Genomic DNA, 25,251 nt, shown 5'->3' with positions numbered 1-25,251 from the left:
TGCAAGAGGACTTAAGCACATTGAAGGTCGCCATCTTTACGAACTCCCACGCTGCCCTTAGCAGACTACAGAGAAGTGACTCTGATTGCACCATTGTGCACAGCATCCCTGTGTCTGTCAGCAAAATTGCATCTCGTTGAGCATCCCTCATTGGCCAGCAGATACCTTCGCATGTAAGTATCAATGGAAACGAACAACAAATGTGACTGAAAATTTGGTGTAAGTTTGACATGTCTGTTGATTAATCGATTCCTCCTCAAGTAGCACCCAGACCAACATTTACAAAAGGATCCTGGCCTTACCGTGTTCATGTTCAAGGCTAGCTCATTGCATTCTATTGCTCAAATTAAAGGATGGCTTTGTCCTGGTGTCTGAACGTTTATACCGGCAAGGATGTGTTGTAGGCAGTCCGTCATGTGCTTCTCATGGTTCCTGCAAGACGCCTGAGTACCTTATATTAGAATACCCTGCTTTCCTTCCGCAGCGCGCGTCACTACTAAGGGGCTATAGCCCTTTAGTAGTGACGTGCTATAGTGCTATAGCCCAGTTGGCCTGTAGTGCAAGACCCTTGATTCATTGCCTGTATCACAGAGTGGTTGTGCTTCTCAACGCAACCAAGCTCATTGCACCCTGCTTGCTTTTCTACAAGAAACTGGTTTGGCTTCCCATTAGTGAGAGACTTTGCAAATGACGAAATACTTTTTTTGCTAGCTTTGGTTTCTTATTTTTTACATCCTTCTGTAATATGTGTTACCCATATTTTTTTTTTCTGTTCATGAGTGTACGTTCTGTTCCTACTTGCTCACTCTATGCCTTGTTTTAATTTCGTCCTTGTGGCCTGTCATCTTGTTGTTTCTTTCTTTACTTCCCCTCTTATCTTCAACTTTCTTTTCTATCCATTTTTTTCTAAAGAGTAAGGCAGGCTTTGCACCCCTCTCGGTGGCAGTTGCGAGCCTGCTTTCAATATGACTACATATACAAGTAATGACTAGCTTGTAAGAAAAAAAAGAAAACCTACCACATTTACAATTCACAATGTAAATCTGTAATCTAATAATATATACATGAAATGACTAGACAAATTCTAAGCTTGCTGACCCATCCTGAAGCAGAGAACTTGACCAGTGCTCTTTCTGTGTGCGACAGTGCTTGCGCTTTTCTTCAATTACAAATACTGATTAATTAGCACTCTTATGTGACATTTTGTCCAGAATAGCAGAGAGCCTTGCTTTGCTTTCAGCAAGCAAATCCTGCCCACTTTTAATGTCATTGAAGCTCTCGGTCTTTAAACTGTGGTTAATGAGTAGCTCAGCATCCACCACCAACTCCTTTAGAGTTTATACTTTTCCTGCTGCAGGAAGTAGATGGAAGATTATGATGTCGCTTCCAATAAAAAAGGGCCTTGACCTCGAGAGATTAGTTTCATATACAAGTAAGCAAAAAAACTGCTTTTGGTGCAGCTTTGGAGCAAATTAGCGAAAATGTAGCAGGATTTGCTTTTTGGAGCAGTTTGGAGCACCGATTACATCACTGCATACCTCACAGCCCGTATCAGAGTTGGCATGCCTGTTCCTCGCATAATGTGTTTTTTTTTTTTTTTTCCACCACATCTCGTAAAACTGCATCAACAACTCACCTGAGCTTCAACATTAGCTACAGGAAGTTCATAGGGCACCAGTAGCTGAGTGCATTCTTCATGGCCTTGACCACTTCACACTGAGGATGCTAGTCTTTCCGAAGCATAGCACTATCAAGAGCATTTCCTTCAGGGCCTCAGACGTTTGTGTTAGTACGATGACAAAGAATGACAGTCTTAACTTTTGACATAGCAATACTTTACGGGCAACCTACAAGTCATCCTAACTGCAAAGGAAGCAGGGGATTTCTAAACCTTTGGCACAGACACCACGGTAGTTAACTTCATGACCGTCTAAAAACAATACTTTTTTTTAGCATGATCTTAGCTTGCAGTACTTGAAAGCATGCGCATAGCACTGCTTGTGTCAGGTTTTGTTGCCGAGATTATATCTCAGAATCAGCATGGAAGATTCCACAAAGTGTTTGAACACATTGTGACTTCTGCATGGCTACAATACATGTCAGTACGACCTGCAAATAACACATGCTCAAATAAAAAAAAAAATTAGAAGCACTGAAAAGGGTCCATTTTTCTGAAGCAAGCAAAGTGCTAAACATAAAATAAGTTTGGCACTAACGCAACATTAGAGTGTTAATAATTATGGGGTTTTACGCGCCAAAACCACTTTGATTATGAGGCACGCCGTAGTGGAGGACTCCGGAAATTTCGACCACCTGGGGTTCTTTAACGTGCACCTAAATCAGGTGCACGTTACGTACACGGGTGTTTTCGCATTTCGCCCCCATCGAAATGCGGCCGCCGTGGCCGGGATTCGATCCCGCGACCTCGTGCTCAGCAGCCCAACACCATAGCCACTGAGCAACCACGGCGGGTACATTAGAGTGTTGCCTCCACACCAACCACATAACATTCACTTGCAAGGGGAGTCTCGTATGATGCATGCACAGACAAAGCTCCTGCATACAAATCCGTCTTGATAGCACATCCACACAATACCTGAGCACCAAAAGCACAAATGCTCACAAACAAGGTGAAACACCTGTTTTCAACTTCATGAAAACTTGTTGTTTCAAAAACTTTGTGAAACAGTGCATACCTATATTTAGCAATCAGTGGTACCATATGAAACAAGGTACCCAGCTGTGCTATACTACATGAACACACAAACAATAAACTGCACATATTCAGGTATTTGAAGTGTTTAGCTAAAAAAGAATAATAGGTCACGTCTGCTGTTACACACACTTTTGATTGTTATTGCCAACTTACATAACGGAGTGCTAGCTTATGAGTAACAGCACATAAAACTTCAACGTACCTGTTATCAAGCACTGCACACTAGAACGAAATGCAAGAAAGGTACTTTTCAACTGACACCGTTTCTGCAATCGGCGTGAATTAAACGTACCCTTGCATAGGAAAAAAACTTGGCTTGCGAAGCAAGAGAACATCTCATTGAAGAAAAAGTTATTCACAGATATGGCTTCTTTCTTTCAGTAATACTGAACATCTTTTGTCCAAATTATAATTAAGCAGTAATTAAGCAGCAACATAAAAGAAAACGTGCTCAGAGTGGGAAAAGAAAGTTTCGCCCTTTCTGGTCATAAAACGCTTACCTCAGTGGTTCAAGGCTGAAACTAAACACGAGACATCTGCAACACTGAATTCCGGACTGACTGAAATGGCTAGTAAATAAGTGACCGCTAACAGTGCCTGACCTTCTGTTTATATGCACCTGCACCCAGCTCGCTTAAATAGTTCGTATGGCCTCAATTCGTAAAACTTAGAAACATTGTACCGCATAGAATCCGAAGGCGTGCTGTATTCATCCATTTCATCGCTTTCAAAGTTACCAGAAGCATTCAACACGCCCAAAATGATACTTCAAGGCCATTCTGGCGCGTGATACAGGATGACACACACACACATTGGGGTAAGCAATCACTTCCTTCGCGACACGCACAGACACGCACACACGGACAACGGAAAGGCATAGTAGACATCGGTGAAAACAAAAGTTGTCAACGACAGTGTACACTATTATTCTTCCTACCTGGTCAGATTATGGCGAATAACATTCCCCGTTGGTAAATGCACTGGGAGATTTAATGCTTCGAACGACCGATGCCATCTCGGGAGATACCGGAACAAATCGGCCCTCAACATCAACTTTAGGACACAAGGAGGGGTAAGGTCGGGGCAGCATTCCAGCAGGGATCGGGTCACAAAAGTTGATCGACTGCGTTGGTGGCACTGTAGTGGTCTGAACTCTTGAATTCACGCATGACTAGAATCAAATATGCTGTTTCACTACTTGTCAATTCATGCTATCGTTTCGTCGGCACGGAGTTCTCTTCTTTTTCATTGACCTATCAAGGATCACTCAACTACCAGTGAACTTTGCACACTTTACAAAATGGTGACCGTTTCGGGTCACGTGACGTCTATACTGCACGCTGATAGGCTCAAAGTTTAGGATACAAACCTGTTAAGCGGTATATCAAAAACAAAACATTTAGAAATTTCTGTTTAATTGTGATGCACTAAACAATAAAGTGAGCTGCAAACCTTAGCGCACTGATATCCAATAATGTAACACGCCAGACTGAAACACCACGAACACCAACTGACTTCTAGCGCCCCCACACGCAAGCGTGTGAGTGGTTTCAGCTTGTAGCATGTTTGTAGTGTATGGTTAGTTTCAGTTGATTGCGTGTGTTCAAGGGTTGTCATTTTTGTAGGTCTTCTCTGATTTTGGCCGGGCTGTTGGCGGTTGTGGAGTGCGACGTCTTCGCGACTCGATTTCATACGGCACGGTTCAGCGCCACTCATTGCCTTGCTAACGCCGGCTCGACTCTTTGTACGTATTGTTTCTGCCCTACTGTCGCAGTTTCGCAATTAATGTACTTACTTGCCCGCTGTTACATGAGCGACTTTCAATTCACTACCTTTTCTTTTTAAATAGGTTCTGTGAGCGCCGCTATGTCGGAAGGACGAAGGGATGAGACTTTGAACGGTGAACCTGAACCGGTCAACAACGTACCCACGCTGACGGACCAGTTGAACAAGCGGTTGCTGCAATCGTTTCTCCAACGATTGAATGAGACGTGCGAAGCGCCAACAGTGCCCCAGGTGGAGTCTGCTGCGCCTGATGATTTTAATGACTCCTAATGCCCACATCGTGTAGAAAGCCCTGTTTCAAGGAGCATTTCGGCACCGGAAGTACCCCTCCAGAGACATGGCATACTGCACTTCGCGTGAACATTATGCAAATAAAGTGACCTTATATAACGCAACGCCGCTTAGCATGGGGCGTGGCCGCGCTGCACTGTGCACGCGTCAAATAAGACCGATGCAGCCATTTTTTTTGTAGCAAGCTTTAATAAAAACAGACTTGAGAAAGCATACTTTATACACGTGATGGAAACACCAGCTATTGTTACTCCCTCATTTCATCTGCATCCAGCAAGCTTAGAAGGAAAACAAAGCTGTCTTGAACACACCAAGACCTCGTCCCTGTGCCGCATCCATCGTTGGGCACATGGCGGACTGGGTGCACAAGAGGGGGCTGGGTGCTTGGCTGTGAGGCCACAGTGAGAATTTGGGGTAGACCAGTGCTGCACGGGCCAGACCAGGCTTCAAGGATGGCCAGGTTATGCTTGCGATCATGATCGCGCACCTTGTTCGCTTAAGATAGTGATCTCAATCTGGAACCAGATGTCAAGGTGAGAGTATCTTGCCAGTTAAAAATATCAAACGCACCAATACAAAAGGTTTTTTTTTTTTCTTTTCTTTTCAGTAAACCAAAACACAGATGCAAAACTAAACACCTCACATGGTTTCTGTGGGAGACCAGCAATGACAACCTCGGCTTTCAACATGCACAGATGAACTACCAAGGCAGACTCTCGCAGTCCATGTACATAATGCGATTAAAGGGACAGTTACGAGACCACAGTGCAAACATTCAAAGCCATGCACCTGAGCATTCTTGCAACATACCAGGACAGGACCACCTAAATAAATGCACCTGGTCATTTCTGCATGCCACTGGGCAACCCTGCAGTTCTATTGTGCATCTTTCCTAGCAAACAGCCTTCTGCATCTACTACAAAGCCTTGCCAAAATCATCCTAGCCTTTTTTTTTTTTTTTCACAGATACACACTAGCTTAAAGCTTATATATCATTAGCAGAAACATGTCCACTCACCCCCGCTGCACTTATCCCACATCAGCATCTTTGAATTTCTCTACCCTCAATTTTCTTCTTTGATCACCATCCAACCTATGACTATAGCAGTCTAGTGCTGAACTAAGCATAAGGTGCCAGCTCCAATTCTTGACCACAAGCCTATGGTGATGGAATGCAAGAATGCTTGTGCACCATACTTTTGGAGCATGTTTTAAAGAGATGCTGCATAAGTTTAGAGGGATAAAGTATTCTATCAGACATCTACTTTCATTAATTTTGCACTAACAGATTGCCAATGCCCCAGCACTGTTATGTCAGTGTGACATCGCAGATCTCAATGTAATATTTTTTTGTATTTGGCCTGTTCAGGCTCTAAAAAAGTTCAACTAGGCATAAGCAGGTGCTGTTGAAACCCATGTCGCCACGGTAAGCTCGTGCAGGAACTTCGAAGGCGGCACAGGAATCCTCCTTTCAATTCAGAACAAGAATAATAAGGCGATCTCAAGGTCTTAATCACAACCATAAGAAACAGACAATTAAGCCAGAGAAAGCCTAGGGGAAATTAATTATGTTTACCTTAATATTTGTAAATTTCTATTAAAGGGTAATTAAATTGGACAAAATGGCAACTCACACTTGCAGCAAGTTATCGTTTCATCCACTTTCATTTCCCTTCACCCTATTCCTACATTTTAATTAAAACAATTTCCCCTATGAAGAGTACGAGGATTACAAATACAGCTCAAATTATTCCAACTTCTACTACTATACTGAATATCACAAATGAAAATGACCCATGGTGAGTGAATGCCCAAAAGCCACCAAGATCTAGCAACATGCACAGCCAGACGTTCATGCAGTCATAATTGCACAACAGAATCAAGTAGTTTTCTACCTAAAACATTTGAGTGCTCTAACTAATGTTGTGTGACAAGTATGCAGTACAGTTGAACAATAAAAGAAGCCGCAGTTGCTTTCTCAATGAAGCCAAGCCGAACCGCATGAAAATGCATATACTATCCATCATTCCCCAGGTCACTTAATTATTGCCACCCTCTATAACTTTGGCAGGAAACTCCATGGTTAGTGCAAGTCTGCAGCTGGCACATCACAACATTGCACAAACACATTATTAAATAATGGAATTACCTAAAGGGCATAAGGCAACATTCCCAAATGTTGAATAACCAAATCACAAATCAAAGTAGACTAGTGCAGGGGCAGTTCGCTACAGGTGACATAATTGTGCAAACTAAATGCTTTGATGGAAAAGGATGGATAGGTGGGCTAGTTGGTAATGCATTATAATAAAAACTTAAGAGCGCTAAAAACACACAGGTCATAGAAAAGAAACGCTCACCACACGCATGTCTATTTAAAAAGTAGACCCAAAGTCTGCAGATAATGTCTGCCATAATTTAAAATAATAATCAACACACATAATAAAACCCAAAAAGAAACTGGCAGTCACTTCGTTTGAGCAATCACAATCAAAGCAGCCAGAAAAATTACATGTACACATTCGGTTTAGCCATTAAGCACTGGGCATCTTAAATAGAACAGACAATAAAAATGGTATCTTAAATATTGATGCTGAAATACACATTTTTTATGCAATTCAACACAGACGCAGGATACCCAATCTGTATCTAGGAAAGAAGTATATTCTGTGGTTCCCAGCCCCGCCTACAGCTGCTCAGATTAAACTTATGGGCCAATCGTCACCAGAAATCATTCGCCATAAGTGAATAAGCTCATAGTATTCCAATAAAGCAATCTCAGTAATATGCAGAAAAGGATACAACTCGCAGACCTCTTTCTATGGGGTCTGTGATGTGGAGGCCACGTGGACCATAAACAGTCTCGTTCTGCTCATGAATGTATGCAGTGGCCTGCTTCAAGAACTGCAACAAAGTGGCCACAGCACCGAAAGTAAGTATGATGTCACAAATGCAAATCAGAACTGCCATACCTTCTCATAATGGGTTTCAGTACAGATGTATAATAAATATGCAGTGAGGCACGCCATGAAGCCTTCACAAAATGTCTTGCTACTCATTCTTTCAGCTTCAGAGTATATAGAGTTGATTGTGGTGACCATCTGATCAAACATGTGCCTTTCTATCTGAAAAACAAGGAAGCAGATGTCCAAACACAAATGTCCCAGCAATATGCAGCTAACATAATAAATTTTACATTAGTGTGATCACTATTGGACAGATAGATACCAAGCCATCCAACTCTTGTGGAAACTTAGTCTGGAACTTCACTGATGTTCCCTCGGAGTAGTCCCTCTGAATGAACACCTTGTTTGGAATGCGGTTTCCCTCATGGCCTGCCTGGTTCTGCAAAAGTGAAGAGACCTGCTACAGCGAGAGAGAGGTATGCATAAAAATTACATTAGCACAAAACATAGAAAAGCAGCCACATGCATTAGTCACAAGAATATACTGTCGAGCTAGCTGGTTCGTGGTGAACAACTTGCAGTGCAATGTACTATGTGTGTCTCATTTAGTCCCGTTGTCATGCGGTGCAAGTTAGTGCCCACTAGTCATGTGAAAATGTCACACTACAGCCAGTGCACTGAAATCCCAAAGAGCATACCATCGATAGTGCGCTAGTTTGGCCTTTCAGTTTGCATGTAGTGCACAAAGGCAAACACACTTGTAATTTAAAGACAAAAAATAGAACGTTTTAATGAACATCGTGCAGCCGCAACAGTATACTTCCTCTTTTCCCAGGTGACTGAAATGAACCTTACGGGTCTTGTACCAATTAAATGGTTAATACGGTACAGTGTTACTGTTGCGCTCCGTACTTTATGTAGAGAGCTAAAACTCAGCCTCACAAGATTACGGCAACTAGACTGGCTATAGTGCCACAGTACATTTGACCGAATCTTGGAAAATCTCGATAAGTACAATCTCCTGTTACTGCTACCACTATTGTTCTGAGCAAAGTCCGGTTTGCCCAATCACTTCGGTGGACAGGCGATATACGTGCTTCTGACGTTAGATCCCCATTCATTTCTTTAGCCGGAAAACACTCAAAAGCATGACTTGGCCAAGAGCGTTTACAACATATTTAAGCACGAAGCTTCCACCGAATTTACGAGTTTACAAAGCAGACTTTCGGCAGCGAAGACCGCGCCATTAAAAACACGGTCATACGTTCAATATTGCAGTGTACACCATGAATGGGCGTCGCAGACACTGTCAAAACAGCTGAACTGCAAGATAGGTGACGGCTAGATAAACGCTAAATCGTAAGCCTAACATTGGCATTCAAATACTGGATTACATTTAAGCGAGTAGAAGCAGGATCCAATGAAGCGCTTACCTGGCCTGATGCCATTCCGGCACGCTTGCTTACACCATAAGATTAAGTATCGGCAAAATTACAAACTGAAATGTCCTCCTGATCGATGCTAGTCATGAGACGGACTCAACTTAAAACGTGCCCGCGTATTTTGGCAGAGTTGTCCCATGTGACAAGGTCACGAGGTTAAGTTTAACTAACTGGCTATTATGGTAACGAAACAAGTGCTTATTATACACAATAAATGTTATAACAGCGACAATATAAACTACACTACACAGCTTCGCACAACGCGCACCGTGCTGCCAAACACGACTGCCGTGGAAAAGTGCGCATGCGCAGCGGACGGAGCGCACGACGTCTGCTGCACGTTCGTCTGCAAGTTTTGGCAGTCTTCGGGTAGGGTGCGTCTTGATGTGTCTACCGATCCTAACGACTTGAGCATGACTTGAGCGTACTAAAACACGTTTCTAGTGTGCTCTGCTCACTACGTAATTCTAGCTAGCGTTCCAGCAAACGCTATCGGATGACTTTCGCTTCATCGTTCACCAACAGTCCCAGTTTGCTTTATGATTGAAGAATAATTATGTGTTTTATTCTGTAAGTATGCGACGTCACAGCGACGGTACATTTATTTTGTTCTAATTACTAGAACAAGAGAGTGTTGCAAATTTGTCATACAGCTGTAATTCCCCCAAGTCAGCTTTACAAGAGTTTCGTATGCACCGTGGTGTCATATTTTATTTACGTAGGTGGGGTTGCTTTAATTGTTATCATGCCAAATTTCAGCTTAAATGTGCGGCCATCTTTCGTGTATATATTTTGCTTGTTCGTTCGTGACCCGTGAAATGTGAGGTCCTCTAGCTCTTGATGTAACTTTTGAATTCCACCGTCTGCTGGTAAGGCAAACTAGCACATCCGCTACACCAGCCACCCCTGCAGATATGTAGCTCACTCGCTTCTTAATATCACTACAGCACTTCAAAAATTTATGTGCAGGTTGTACAGTGATTCTACAAAACAATGTTGTGCCTACTATGAATATGTACACATGCACATATTGTGTGTGTGTGTGTGTGTGTGTGTGTGTGTGTGTGTGTGTGTGTGTGTGTGTGTGTGTGTGTGTGTGTGTGTGTGTGTGTGTGTGTGTGTGTGTGTGTGTGTGTGTGTGTGTGTGTGTGTGTGTGTTTTGAGCAGGAGTGCTTACATCTTAAGAGGAAGCTTTAGCTCGGGTGCTCCTATCTAAATACATGTAAAAGCAAAATTCGTTTTTCTCGGCAACCACTGTACCAAATTTGACGAGTTTTATTGCATTTAAAAGAAAAACTTAAACTCTAGTGACTGTTGCTTTCGGATTTTTGATTTAGGTCGTCAATTTTTTATTACAAATTGGCAGAAATCGAAAATTTTTAGAAAGCGAAACTATCAAGTTTACAACTCTGCAACTCAGCAACGAAAATTGATAATACAATTCAGTGAACTGCATCTAATGGTACTTCTAAAGCGGACAAAATTTATAGGTTACACATGAATGACAAAAAATATAGTAAAATGGAAATATAGGTTTTGCAGAACCCTTGCAAACAACGTAAAAAATTCACGTAAAATATAAAATGACGTATCGAATTTGTCCGCTTTCAATGATCTGATGGATCTCGTTTACAGAACCGCGATATCTGCTTTTGATGCAGAGTTATGAATTTGTAAACTTCGTGCTTCTATTTTTTTCAAACTTTCGAATTTTTGAAAATCCTTTTAACAAAATTCAGGACCTAAATAGAAATTCCGCGACCAACAGTCACTAGAATTTCACGTTCCCTCTCAAATGCAACAAATTTCATTAAAATCGGTCCAGGGGCTATCTCAGAAAAACGTTTTTGCGTTTTTACATGTATTAGAATAGGCCGCGTCGGAGTTGGGCCCGAGCTAAAGCTTCCTCTTAATTAAAGCGTTCGAGAGTTGGTAACAGGTGTCGCCACCTCCATCGACGAATTGTACGCGCAGTTACAGACGACGTTCTCAGGCGGCCTGGGCAGCCTGCCGTGGGCCAGCCTACGCGAGTTGAAAGAGAACTCGGTCCATGCTAGTGATTTGGTGCTTCCATGGCTGATCACCTGTTAACTTTACTCTAATACGTTTGTACGGCTATCATAAATACAAACGCAGACAAGCTCGCACTTGTAACAGCGAATTGCTGTTACAAAAGTGCCGGTGCGGGGCCGGCCGGGTGACAAACTCTCTCGAGGGAGTCACTCCACAAGCAAACTCTGAATATGTTTTACCTAGTCGCTCTGCTACTCTTTCCTCTTTCACTGTCCTTTTACTCCATATGTCTTACTCCACTCCCTCCTCCACTGCTGGCCGCGGTTCAGGTGTCGGCAGATTGCGCTACATGCAGTTATTTACTGCGGTCAGTTGCAAGTTTTCCTTACCTTCCTCATCCTTTGTTTATCTAGGTATTTAAAATAAACACACAATACTTAATTCCCCGTTAAGTGATAAGCAGGGTAATATGATCAACAGCAATCTCGAAGAATTCTATACTGACCTGTACAGTACGTAGAGGACTCAGAATAACTCCATTCGAAACAGCAATGAACAGGATACAGAAACTACTCCTATAACTAGCGATGAGGTCAGAAGGGCCTTGCAAGAGATGAAATGGGGAAGAGCGGCAGGAGATCGAAGGTGGAATAACAGTCGATTTATTCAAAGGTGGATGAGAGATATAATGCTTGGAAAACTGGCGGCTCTTTATACGAAGTGTCTATCGACTGCAAGGGTCTCAGAAAACTGGAAGAATGCAAACATTATACTAATACACAAAAATGGAGACGTTAAAGAATTGAAAAAATAGGCCCATTAGCTTAATTCCTCCCAGTATTATATAAAATATTCACCAAGACAATCTCCAATAGAATAAGGGCAACACTGGACTTTAGCCAACCAAGGGAACAGGCAGCTTCCAGTAAGGGATACTCTACAATGGTTCACAACCATATGTCATAAATCAGGTAATCGATAAATCCGCAGAGTACGTACAATCAGCATCTATATATGGCTTTCATAGACTAGCAAAAGGCATTTGATTCAGTATTGGCGGCGAGGAGTTACGGAGTCGCCATCTATCGGAAGCGTCTCGCTGGCGTAGTATGAGGGATCACGCGGCGCGCTCATCATATGTTTTGCTGTCAGCGCTCATTGAAAACACCACGCGGGAGCTCTCCCGGACATTTCTGTAAGTACTTTCGAAACGAGAGAAGGTTTTTACTGTCTAAATAATAATCTTGGCCAAACTGAAAGCACAGAATCGTTTACAGACGCCATCTCTTTACCGAATACGTACAGAGAATTAACGCCACTGTGCGCGGTCGCCGCGATATGGAGTCCCCCCAACCGGCTTCGTGCGTGAAAGGTAGGTAAACGCTGAGAGCAAACTATGCGAAATATGTTCTTATAGTGTTTGTATAACTAAATGGAGCGTAATGGAATGAAGCCTCAATGCAGCGATCGCACAGATTCGCAGCGACCGACTGCGCGTCTGCACGCATGTCTGCGCACTGTTTCGCTTTCGCCGTGTGCGCGTTTTCGCACCGTGCCATGAGCTTTAGGCCGCAGAATATGAGCATTTGACAGTATACAAGCAACCATTGTTGCGTGGGCGCTATCAGAGCTGTTCAAAAATAATTTCATTGTAGAGACTTCGACGCCTACGGGGCCTGTGATGTGCCGTCGCGACGTTTCAATCTTTTTTGTTTTAATTCTTGGACATTTCAATATTATATCTCGAGTTGCGTCGCACTATATGTTTATCGGTGTTCTCAGCGTGCGATTTCCCGCTGCTTCTTTTTTTGTAATCCAGTGCATTATTTCCTAACACAAACATGACCGTATGCCATGCTTTTTTTTATGTGCTTCTTACCGCTCCCGTTACACTCCAGTGAACTTGCCAGTATCTATAGCATCGACAAGTTCATAGACCAAACCGTCATGACATTATTCGGGCAGCGGACTCGGGCGAGCGTCTCAGTGCACGTTTTTCGAACATTGCAGACTCGGCGCCGTAGTAGAAATCTTCCTCGAGTCTGTGCTTGCTGCATACCCGAGTTGTAGCCGATGACTAGTTGCCGGTTTTATGTTTCGCGAGCCAAGCTTACGTAGCTTCTTGTCCTGCGGCTACGCATGAATAAGACTTACACCGGACTCCGTTGCGTACCTCCGACACTGCAGCACCGAGCAGTAGCCTACCATGTTGCGCGCCTTCAAAGGCAGCCACTACCTATTGCAGTGCTTTCAATCGTTGTAAAGGAGACACTCGAAGCGGGAAAATCTCGCCCCTAAATGAGGACCGCAGCTTACGAGGGAAATTAAACTCTCATTTCCAGCTCGCTTCGGCGCTCCCGAAGCAGCCGACGCGGCCGCTATGTCCACGTGATTCCTCATAGCACGTCACGCCGACGGTGGCGCCAGCTTTTCCAGTGGTGGAGCTCGAGGCCAATAGAGATACCAGCAGTCATATAGGCATTACGTAACCAAAAAGTACAGACCACTCACGTAAATATTTTGGAAAATATCTGCAGAGATTCCACCGCTACCTTAATTCTCCACAAGAAAAGTAGGAAGCTACCCATTATATGAAAGAAAGGGTTAATTCAGACAAGGAGACACGATCTCTCCGATGCCATTCAGTGCGTGATTGGAATAAGTATTCAAGCTAGCTATTAAACTAGGAAGGCTTAGGAGTAAGGATCAACGGCGACTACCTCAGCAACCTTCGGTTTGCCGATGACATTGTTCTATCAGCAACACTGCAGACGAGTTATAACAAATGATTGAGGACTTCAACAGAGAGAGTGTAAGAGTCGGGTTGAAGATTATTATGCAGAAGACAAAGATAACGATGAATAGTCGGGCAAGGGAACAAGAGTTCAGGATCAAGATCGCCATACAGTCAGCCTCTAGAGTCTGTGAAGGAGGGTGTTTTCCTAGGTCAATTAATCACAAGGAACTCTGAGATCATGAGAAGGAAATTCATAGAAGAATAAAAATGGGTTGGGTCGCATACGGCAGACATTGTCAGCTCCTGACTGGAAGCTCATTGAAAAGGAAGGTGTAGAATCAGTGCATTTTACCAGTGCTGACATATGGGGCAGAAACTTGGAGACTGACAAAGCAGCTCGAAAACAAGTTAAGGACCGCGGCAAAGAGCAATGGAACAAAAATTGCTAGGCATAACGTTAAGAGACAGAGAGCGGTCTGGATCAGAGAGCAAACGGGTATAGACTATATTCTAATTGACATCAAGAGAAAAAAATGGAGCTGGTCAGGTCATGTTATGCGCCGGTTAGATAACCATCGGACCATTAGGGTTACAGAATGGGTACCAAGAGAAGGGAAACGCAATTGAGGACGACAGAAGACTAGGTGGAGCGATGAAATGAGGAAATTCGTGGGCGCTGGTTGGAATCGGTTGGCGCAGGAAAGCATGTTAGTAGGAGGGCTACTGTGGGCTGGCTCACATCAACGGTCGCGGACACATAAATGCAATATTTGCTGGGAAGTTCGCAGGTGTCTTAGCCATGAAGGAAGCTCATCCAGACTTTCCGCAGGCCTGCTTCAATGGTCGCACACAGTAAAAGTACTAAATATTTTATAGACGTACTGGGTATTAAAAAAATTACTAAAGGATCACTTAAACAGTTGCAAACACGAACATTACTGGAGAGTTCACAGACGCAAAAGCAGTTACAAGACACTTGCTTCAACACAATTCCCAACTGATTTCACAGGTACTAGAAGTTACAAGACACTTTCTGTACTTGAGTGGTCACAAACACAAATTTACCATAAGTGTTCACAGGTTTGAAGGCCTCTAAGCAAGTAAACAGAAGCTGAATGCGACCTTCCCGTGGTGGCAGCCAAATATTTCTGAAGCCGTCACAGGTACCTTGGCGACTACACAATTACCTAAAGGCTTGCAGCATGCTCGCTTCAGCAGTCATAGACAGAAAAATGCATTGTATGAGTTCACCCCTACCGAAAGCTAAGAGAGGATTTGTGTGGGCTTGCTTCAGTGGCCCCACACAAAAACAAGTTCATCCTAAAAATTCACGAGTATCAGACAGCCTCGATGGAAGTTACCAGAGGCAGAGAGTGGCTGTTCTTCCATGGCAGCAGATACAAATAATTCTGAAAATATCACAGGTATCTTGGCGACTAAACATTTTACTAAGGCTCACTGCAAGCTGGCTCAACGGTCGCAGACAACTACATTGCAGTTCACATGTACTAAGAAATTTAGTGGGGCATTTTTCTGAACTTGCTTGAACAGTCACAGAGACAGAACTTAACCCAGAGTTCACAGGTACATCGGCCTATAAGGAAGTTACCACACGCTGGGTGCAGCCATTCGCCCATGGTTGCAGATTAAGAACATAAGAGATCACGGGTACACTACACAATTTACTAGTCATCCTGCATGATTGGATCCAGTGATCGCAGACACGAAAATGCCCTGTTAAGATCAGAGGTACTAAAGCAGATTTTCGTGGGCTTGTTTAATTCTGTACTGATCGTCAACGAAGAACGATGTCGTCCCAAAGTGACACCAGGCTGATGGCAGGAACACAGCATGGCTGTAAAGTATGCAATGAAATCGTGTTAGAAATATGTACGAAAATTGCTATTCACCATGTGCATGCTTGCTTCGTTGTGGGTTAATACAAACTCGCTGAGCTAACAGCAGTGGCGTAGCCAGAAATTTCGTTCGGGGGGGGGGGGGGGGGGCTCACTTTGCAGATCGGCCTCCTCCTTAAGAGGAAGCTTCAGCTCGGGTGTTCGTATCAAAATAAATGTATAAAGAGAATTCCTTTTTCTCGGCAACCACTGCACCAAATTTGGCGAGGTTTCTTGCAATTAAAAGCAAAACTTAAATTCTAGCGATTTTTCGTTTCGGATTTTTTATTTAGGCAGTCACTTCTTTATTAAAAATTGACATCAATCACAAATTTTCAGAAAGCTAAACTATGAAGTTTAAAACTGTAACTCAATAACGAAAACTGATATCAAAATTCTGTGAATTGCATCTAATAGTATATATATAGCGGACAAAATTCTTTTGTTATACATTACTCTAAAAAAATTATATTATGTGAATACGGTTATTGCAGAATCCTTGTACACAACGTAACAAATTCGCGTAAGATACCAATTGGCGTATCAAATTTGTCCGCTTTGAGTGTTTTAACAAATGCCGTTTACAGAACCGCAATATCTGTTCTTAATGCAGAGCAATTAATTTGTAAACGTCGTGCTTCAACTTTTTTCGAAATTTCAAAATTTTCAAAATATTTTAAACAGGAGATGTAGTTCAGCAGTGACCTTCGCATAAGCGTACAACAGGATTGCCTCTCGGGGTTCTAATCATAAATTGCAGGAGCATAAAGAATAAAATTGACAAATTTCAATGTCTGCTACGTACCCTACAGGCCACGGTAGTGTTGGGCACCGAGTCATGGCTGGATTCTTCGGTTTTAGATTCTGAAATTTTTCCGGCAAGCTACCAGTGTTTTCGGCGTGATAGAAATTATCATGGTGGAGGTGTCTTTATTCTTGTAAATAGTAGAATACATTGCGTTCATGTGGCAAACCCACTACTTGATATCGAGGCAGTTCTTTTGTAAGATTCGGCTGGTAAATGGAAAAAGCATGGTGTTCGGCTCCTACTACCGTCCACCAAGCGCGTCGCATGAGCAGTTCATCAAACTTTCTGACTTTTTGGAGTGTTTGAAAAATGACCGTGTCTTTAACTTTAACCTACCTGAAATTGACTGGTCATGTGCAGTTCCCAGGAATTCTGTTAGTGGTTGTCTGTACTCCTCGTTTTTTTATCTAATGGACACTCATGCATTTGAACAATATGTCCTCAGTGCGTCGCGTGACGATGGTACTGGCCATGTCTTGGACTTGCTGTTGTGTAATGGGTCTGGTATTGTATCAGGCGTTCATGCACGACGTGGATTGAGCGACCATAATATTTTTATTGCTGACGTTAGTGTTACAAATGTGCCACTGGTGAAAAAACCGCCTAGAAATGTGTTCTTGTATAGTAAGGCTGATTACTGTTCTATAAATCAGTCGTTAGATTCGTACTTCCCAACGTTTGACACATTAGCGGATGATTTGAGCGTTGAACAGTTGTGGGAAAGCTTTAAAGAAAAGCTCTTCTATCTTCGAGATAAATTCGTTCCAACTCGGATGCTTTCATCTAAACGTGATAAAGATAAACCGTGGTTTCGGCAGGAACAGCGCATCTTGCTGCGCAGGGTGCGGAGGGTATACTTAAAGTATAAAAAACACAGGTCCCTGGAAAACTTATCCAAACTAAAGAGGCTAAAGTTTGATTTTGAGAATTCAGCCGAATCGGCTAAGGAATCTTATTTTGCTCGTCTTGGGGAACGGTTGGTAGAAGATCCCAAAGAATTTTGGACGGATATTCGGCGTAGTGGACAGAACGACAATTCTGTCCCTCCTCTTGAGTACTTAGGCACGGTACTTGATGATGACAAGCGCAAAGTTGAAGCATTTGGTAGTTATTTTTCTTCTGTGTTTAGTAATCGCCAGTTTCGGGTTGTAAGTCTCGATTTTTCGCTATGCAATGAAGAAATGCCCGAAGTTGAGTTTGCTTTGGAAGGTGTACGCAAGCTATTAGAAAATGTTTCTCCCAGAAAGGCGAATGGACCAGATGATATAGCAGCAGCAATGCTTAGTAGTTGTTGTGAATCGTTATGCATGTATTTACGCCGTCTTTTCCAAAAATGTTTAGGCATGGGTGCCGTACCTACCGACTGGAAATTGGCAAATGTTGTGCCTGTACACAAAAGTGGGCCTAAAAACTGCATTGAGAACAACAGACCGGTGTCTTTGACTAGTATTGCATGTAAAATAATGCAACACGTTATATATAGTTGTATTATGTCACATCTAGTTAAAAATAATCTATTAAATGCAAACCAACATGGATTTCGGCAGGGTTTTTCTTGTTCTACGCAGCTTGTAGAATTCACTCACGATTTGGCTCAAGCAATAGACAAAAGGCAGATAATTGATTGCATCTTTCTAGATTTTCGTAAAGCATTTGACGTTGTGGCTCACGACCTACTTATTAGCAAATTACACGCCTACAAGTTGCACAAAAAGGTAATTGCATGGATATCTGAATATCTTTCGCATAGACAAAAGTCTGTGGTTCTCAATGGCATCTCCTCTGATCTTGCTACAGTGACCTCTGGAGTTCCCCAAGGCTCTGTGTTGGGGCCCCTCTTATATTTATTATATATAAATGATATCACTAGTGGTATTACGTCATCTTTCAGGATGTTTGCAGACGACTGCGTAGTATATAGGGTTATTGATAGTGATTCCAATTTTTATGCACTTCAGAGTGATTTAGACAAACTTTCAACTTGGTGTGCGAAATGGGAAATGTCACTTAACGTTTCAAAATGTTTAAACATCACCTTTACAAGGAAACATTCATACAAGACATACGAGTACAAATTAAATAGCGTTACTCTAAGCAGGGTTACGGAATGTAAATACTTGGGAGTTTGGTTTACCTCGGATTTAAGGTGGAACAGGCATGTACAGGAGGTAAGAAATTTAGAGGGCGGCGCGAAAGTTGGGCTTCCTCCGTCGAAATTTTGGCCAATTACCTAGTAAATTGAAAGAACAGCTGTATTTTATTCACGTACATTCGGTACTTGAGTACGCTTGCATCTGCTGGGATCCTTATACGTGTCAGTTAGTCGATTTACTTGAAAAAATTCAGAATAGGGCGGTTCGATTCGTTCTTGGTAATTACGACAAAAACCTCAGTATTACCAGAGTCCTTCCATGTTTTTCTGGTCACGAAACTCCGCCGTCACGCTATGGGAGAGGTTCATATGCTGCCCAAAGGTGCCGCGACGCGGCGCCACTGTGCCACAGAGGGCATCGTTCGCGTACCGAAACGCGCGCGCAGTGCGAGGCAAGCTGAGTGATCGGGTGCGTTATGTACATGTGCTGCGCTATTTTTCGAGTGCTGGGCTGTTTGGTTGAAGTGGCGGGGTGGGACAACGATGCCGAACACGTGTTGCGTGCCTGGGTGCCGTTCCGGCTACAAGGGCACGACCGAAAAGGTGTCGTTGTTCTGTTTACCTAATAACAAGGAGCAGTGCGAGAAATGGAAGCGGGCCATACCGCGGCAGGAAAGTGGCGGTTTTAATTTCGAATCGAAGTATACGCGTGTGTGCGCGAAACACTCTGACGCCTCGGACATCGTCACTGCGTACAATTTCAAGATCAACGGCGACGACCTGTCCCTGGAGCGTGAGAAGCCGACGCTGAAGACTAACGCCGTTTCAACGATGCTTTTAACAAACTTCTTGCATTGTGAATGGTGGACCATTTATGACCGGACGCCTCTGTACTATCTGTATTTCGCTCCGCTTGTTTTACATGATAAATAAATGATCGTGCTTGTATTTTGTTCTTGCACCAACACGTTTTATTTCTTTTCTTAATCGAATTATAAAGTTTTTTTTTTCATTTTTCGACCATGATAAGAATATCAGGACCGGTGATTGCAACATTTTAACACATTGTAAATAGTTGCGAATTAAGAACCAAAATACCTAGTCTCGTCGTTTCTGCGTCGAAACCACGAGCAGCGTGAATAATTGCTGGGCTTACTGACGCTTCTAAACGACTGCTTGCTAAGGCAATTGCCTAATTACAGCTAGTTTCAACTGAACCTAACACTTCAGGTTCGCCTTAATCCGTTGTTAAAAGCCGCACCGAAGACATTTAGTAGCGAAGTTCGTCTTGCATTATCTTATTCAGAAATGGCATCGCTTTGCAAGAAATCTTAAGCGCATGGAGCAGCTCAGTTCGCTTTTCTTTGTCATGAAGTATTCTACGGTAGCAGCCCTTTGCAATAGCAATTTCATTCTTTTGATCTCGTTATAAGATACTGCCCACAGAGTCCTTCTCTGCCACAGTTTAACAGAAACTGAACAGCTGTGCTCGGCGAACAATCTGGCGCTATGGGCAACGGAGAATTGGCGCTTACTCATCTGGTGATAAGTGGGACCACTGGCGTTTTGTTGCGAATGCGCGGTGTTTAATTTAAGGCAAATATTAAAAAGCGGAGCCCACCGAAGCGTTGAGGCGAACGGCGATGATGAAGAAATCCGGACCGAGACCGCCCGGCCGTGTACAGCGGACGCACTTCGACGGGGGCGAAATGCTAAACACCCGTTTATTTAAATTTAGGCGCATTTTAAAGGATCCCAGGTGATCAAAACTAATCCCGAGTCCCCCACTACGGCGTGCCTCATAATCGTATCGCGGTTCTGGCTCTTAAAATTCCAGATCTTTCTTTTTTTTCGGTCCGAGACCACCGCAAGCTCCATGTTATGAGCGGCTTTTTTTTTTTCGTCCCGTGCGCTCATATCATCGCAGAAGACACGCTCAGGCAGTAATTTAATTATATTCAATGTTAAAAATAGTTACGTGAAACTAAAGCGATGGTTGAGGAAGTTGAGAAAGCTAGAATACCGAGGCTGCCCCACACACAACCACAGCGGCAGCGGCGTTCGCATGCCCTCTCATGCACGGTTGCGCCTCTAGCGGCGGGCGCTGGCGCTATATGAAACTGAGGCGGCAGTTTCGTGACCAGAAAAAGCATGGAAGGACTCTGGTATTACCGAAGGCAAGCGCAGACTTCATTGGCAAGATCTAAAGGATAGAAGAAAGTGCCTCAGACTCAAATTTTTTCACAGTGTTTACTATTCTAAAATAGGCATTGATCAGTAACAAATATATTAAATTACCATCGTACATTGCCCGTAGAAGAGACTATGCCTTGAAACTCCATGAATTCCCTTTTAAGGTTGACACCTTGCGTTATGAATTTTTTTACAGGACCACAAGGGAGTGGAATGCTCTCCCGTCAAATATTGTTGGTATACAATGTAATGAAACGTTTTACCGCGCTTTGTGTGTTGAAATGAGTGTCAACTGATGTAGATATGTATGTACCCCCCTTGCTGTAATGCCTTCTAAGGCCGATGCAGGTACTCAATAAATAAATAAATAAATAATAAATAAAAAAATTTAGACCCTAAATCGAAATTCCGTTTCCAACAGACACTAGAATTTAACTTTCTCTCTAAAAGGCAAGAAATTTCATTAAAAGCGATCCAGGGGTTATCTCAGAAACGCGTTTCTGCGTTTTACATGTACTTTAATAGACCGCGTCGGAACTGGGCCCGAGATAAAGCTTCCTCTTAAACAATTTGTCGAGGGATCAAATACATACTGCATTGCCATTGCCAAAGATGCTGATATATTTTTGAGATATTTGTTTGCTTATTAATAAGTAAAGAAAATATCACACGAACTTTAGAACTATATCAGTTCGAAACCAGCAAAGCAGTGCATGCCGCTGATATGAAAAATGTAAAGGCCATGAAATGAACAAGTTGAGGACAAATATGTTAGTGAAACTTTGTCATTCAAAAACCTTGTTTACATTCTTGTACATATGCAACGGCCAATGAAATATCTCAATAACGCTGTCCTTTGCTCCAATATATTGCGCAGGAGCAGGTGTCGCCGGTCATGTATCGTGAGTAATTGCACCGAAATTATAGTCGCAACAGAGAGCACGTATAAAAACCAGAAGTTTTGCAAAATATACGAGGGCCAGTCAAATGAAAGTGAGCCAATGCGAACATATGACAAACGGGGTTCTTTATTTAAGATTAGTCTGCATGAACAATTAGACATTTGTCCTATTGACTAACGAGTCGCGTGATTCCCGTCTCATAAAAATCCTTGGGTTGCTGCTTCAAAAAGTCTGCAACTGACTCTTGCACGTCATCGTCCGACACGAATCTGGTTCCCTTGAGCTGTTTCTTCAGTTGTCCCAAAATGTGGAAGTGGCAAGGCGACATGTCTGAGCTGTATGGCGGATGTTGAAGCGTTTCCCACTTGAACTTTGCCAGTTTTGTATTAACCACATCAGCGACGTGGGGAACAAGATGACTCCATTCGTCTATTTTCCACGTCATTTGTTCTTGATTGCGACACGCAACCGATCCGGCGTTTCACAATATCGGAAACAATTGATATTCTTTAAATATTTGGCAAATTCTATCAGTAATGGCCCCTGACGATCTAAAAAAGTCAACAACACCTTTCCGGCGGGAATGACCGCCTTTGCTTTCTTTGGGGGTGGTGAATTCGAATGTTTCCACTGTAAGCTTTGCCGTCGTGTTTCAGGCTCGTAGTAGTGGCACCATGGTTCGTCCCCGATCAATATTGCAGACAAGAAGTCGTCATCCTCATTGTCATACCAGATCAGATGAGTCAAGGCAGTGCCAAAATTCTCCCTCTTCTGGCGGGGGTTCAACATCTTGGGCATCCATTGCGCACACGAGAACCGATAACCGAGATGTTCATGAATTATGGTGGGAACAAAAGCGTGGCTGATGTTCGCACGCTCTGCCAGTTCATCAATGCTTATCCTCCGTTCTTGTCTAATCAGCTCATCAACCTTTGCAATTGTGTTGGGGGTGATTGCACGGTGACTTTGGCTCGGTCTTGGATCATCTTTGCAACTTTCACGTCCTTCTTTCAACCGTTCGCTCCAACGCTTCACAGTGGCCAATGAAATCCGATGTTCAACGTACACGGCAGCCCTACGGCAACTAATTTCTTTTTACGAAATACCTTCAGCAGTCAAAAACCTCACAACACCACGCTGCTCAACTTCTGGAGCGTCCATTACGTCACGCAACCATGTTCAACCCAGTGTATGAGAATATCAAAGAACATTTATCCTCACACCTGCATGTCGCTTTTGTAAATGGGAGATGCTTGTGTGCTACGCGCATGCCTCGCAGATAAGGAACCGAACCATTATTGCGCAGGGTGGTTTGGCTCACTTTCATTTGACTCGCCCTCGTACATTAGAAATGTGAATGTGAAGATATGCGTAAACGTTTCGATCGTTACAGACATCTGAGACGTAAGCTTGACCTCACCAACATACTAGCATGCTAGTATACCTGAGAACGTGTAAATAAGCAGCAGTTCACCAGATGTCGCCCAAAATTTCGTTATTCCCAGAAACGAACGTGTACGGCATTGTATGACAGAAACGTGTGGGAAAATTCAGCAGCGCGGCAGGCCAACCATCACGTGCAACAAATGCTGCGATCGCGATACAAATGCCCACAAATGTTTAGTTATTTCAACCGCACGCCGTTTTACTCTAGCTCTCGCAGTCGCGGTTACGCAAAGAAAACTCAAACGGCAGACGAAGATCGACAAACATTTCCCATTACTAATACGAGCTATAGTATAACTAGCGTAAATGTGTCGATCGTTACAGGAAGCTCAGACTTAAGCTTGATCTGATTACCCGCATAATAGCATGCATCGACCACATGCATATAGGCAGCAGCCTAACAAGTCGCCCAAAAGTTTCGTTATTTCGAAAAATGTGCATGTCACTGTTTGGCACGTGTGTGTGTGTGTGTGTGTGCTGTACGTAATGGTTAATTTACGACTGGTATACCAGCCGTAAAGACAAGCGGGGTAAAGTTCAGCAGTGCGGCCGGCCAATTAACCATCACGTATATGCAGCAAGTGCACCGATCGTGATACAGATGCTTACATCTGTATTCCACGTCCCAAGTTCACGTACAAACCTGCACGGTTATTCCTTCAGTCTACGGTCAGCGACAAGCTGTTCCATCATCCTTCAAAAACTCGATTTGCACTTATTGTATAGAATCCCACCCCTCTTTGTAACGCCCTGTGTGACATTCAGCGTACTGAAATAAGTAAATTCAGTTAATCCATTCTTACGCAGTTTTTATGATTGCTATCGCGTTCGTTACGCAAACAAAACAGCAATGGCAGACGAAGCTTAAGCGACACGGTTACTCAGTACGGGCGTGTGATGGAGTCAACTCTCACAAACTCTTATAATAAAAGAATTTCGACCACGTGCGAACGAGCTCATCAGCGCGCACGTTTAGTCGTTACGAAGCTGAGACGTGCAGTTGACCTTAACACAATACTAGCATGCATCCGTTCATGTGTAAATAAGCAGAAACCTAACAAGTCGCCCAGATGTTGCGTTAGCGTTATTACGACAACGTGCACGAAACTGTTAGTCAAAAACAATACCAGCCGCAAATACACGCGTTGTTAAATTCAGCAGCGCGACCGGCCATCACGGGCAGCAAATTCTCAGATCGCGATACAAACGCCAACAAAGTTCTATTATTCCGAACGTACGCAGTTTTACGATTGCATTGGCAATCTCTGTTACGCTAACAAAACGCCAACAGCACACGTACCCAAGTTTACGCGACACGGTTATCACTACGAGAACGCGAAAGAATCAGTCAAGTGAAAAAAAGTTTCACCGTTGCGTACTAAAAAATACGACCACGTGCGAACGAGCCATTAAGTAGTCGCAAACGTTTCGTTCGTCACATAGCGGAGGAGTGAACATGTCTTGATGTCACCACCATCCGATCACGTGTAAGTAAGCAGAAATCTAGCAAGTCGCCCTAAAGTTTCGTTATTCCAAGAAAAGTGCATGCACTGTTAGTAAGGTCAATATAGCAGCCCTAAAGACAGGCGTATTAAATCTCGGCAGCGTGGCGGGCCATAACGTGCAGTAAGTGCCCCGCCCGTGATACAAATGCCTACAAAATTTCAGCTATTTCAACCTTACGCAGTTGTACGACTGATTGCTCTCGCAATCACGGTTACGCAAAGAAAACGCAAACGAAGCTCAAGCAAGGCTATTCTGGACAGTTCGTGTGTCGGGAAGTTATTATAATTAATATTCATTTTCTTATTATTCGCCACTGTTCAGGAAAGACACAACGATAACTTCCGCGGACCCATTTTATGGGTTACGTGGAAAGAGTTAGCGGTTCTACAGTTCCGAATTCAGATTTTTTTTTTTTTGCGGATCTCAGCGCTGCGCAGACATATAGGACAGAGTAAGCTCGGAAGTTTGCAGAAAAGTAGTAAGATGCGACCAAACGCAGCACAACGATTGGTCAGTCGC

At 43.2% G+C, this 25,251-nt stretch overlaps 2 protein-coding genes and 1 long non-coding RNA gene across 6 annotated transcripts in view; 1 reads left to right on the top strand and 2 right to left on the bottom strand.

Annotated features, from left to right (window-relative positions):
• loco (regulator of G protein signaling family member locomotion defects) overlaps positions 1-4,036 on the bottom strand; it is a 96,821-nt gene extending 92,785 nt beyond the window's left edge. For both annotated transcript variants that reach the window (XM_075676449.1, XM_075676448.1), the window contains exon 1: positions 3,654-4,036. The gene's annotated coding sequence lies outside the window, so the exon portion shown is untranslated. The remainder of the gene's footprint in view (positions 1-3,653) is intronic.
• A 212-nt stretch (positions 4,037-4,248) lies between these two features.
• Positions 4,249-5,032, top strand: LOC142565883 (uncharacterized). The gene is made up of 2 exons (XR_012824899.1): positions 4,249-4,460; positions 4,566-5,032. It is a non-coding gene; the product is annotated as an uncharacterized LOC142565883 (long non-coding RNA).
• Positions 5,033-5,169: 137 nt separating this feature from the next.
• LOC142565881 (golgin subfamily A member 7) lies at positions 5,170-9,450 on the bottom strand. 3 transcript variants are annotated; one of them, XM_075676450.1, is made up of 5 exons: positions 9,132-9,450; positions 8,021-8,158; positions 7,765-7,917; positions 7,595-7,696; positions 5,170-5,307 (listed from the first exon to the last, which is right to left on the bottom strand). In XM_075676450.1, the coding sequence occupies exons 1-5, from the start codon at positions 9,144-9,146 to the stop codon at positions 5,266-5,268; spliced, it is 450 nt and encodes a 149-aa protein (XP_075532565.1). In that variant the 5' UTR covers positions 9,147-9,450; the 3' UTR covers positions 5,170-5,265. The 3 variants fall into 3 exon arrangements, with proteins under 3 accessions (XP_075532565.1, XP_075532566.1, XP_075532567.1); XM_075676451.1 differs by having other exon boundaries at positions 8,021-8,155; XM_075676452.1 differs by having other exon boundaries at positions 8,021-8,137.
• Positions 9,451-25,251: the final 15,801 nt, after the last annotated feature.

The sequence above is a fragment of the Dermacentor variabilis genome, unplaced genomic scaffold (genome assembly GCF_050947875.1).
Source record: "Dermacentor variabilis isolate Ectoservices unplaced genomic scaffold, ASM5094787v1 scaffold_12, whole genome shotgun sequence".
Lineage (NCBI taxonomy): Eukaryota > Metazoa > Arthropoda > Arachnida > Ixodida > Ixodidae > Dermacentor > Dermacentor variabilis.
The sequence above is the reverse complement of the archived record's forward strand: the minus strand, read 5'-3'. Positions and strand labels throughout refer to the sequence as shown.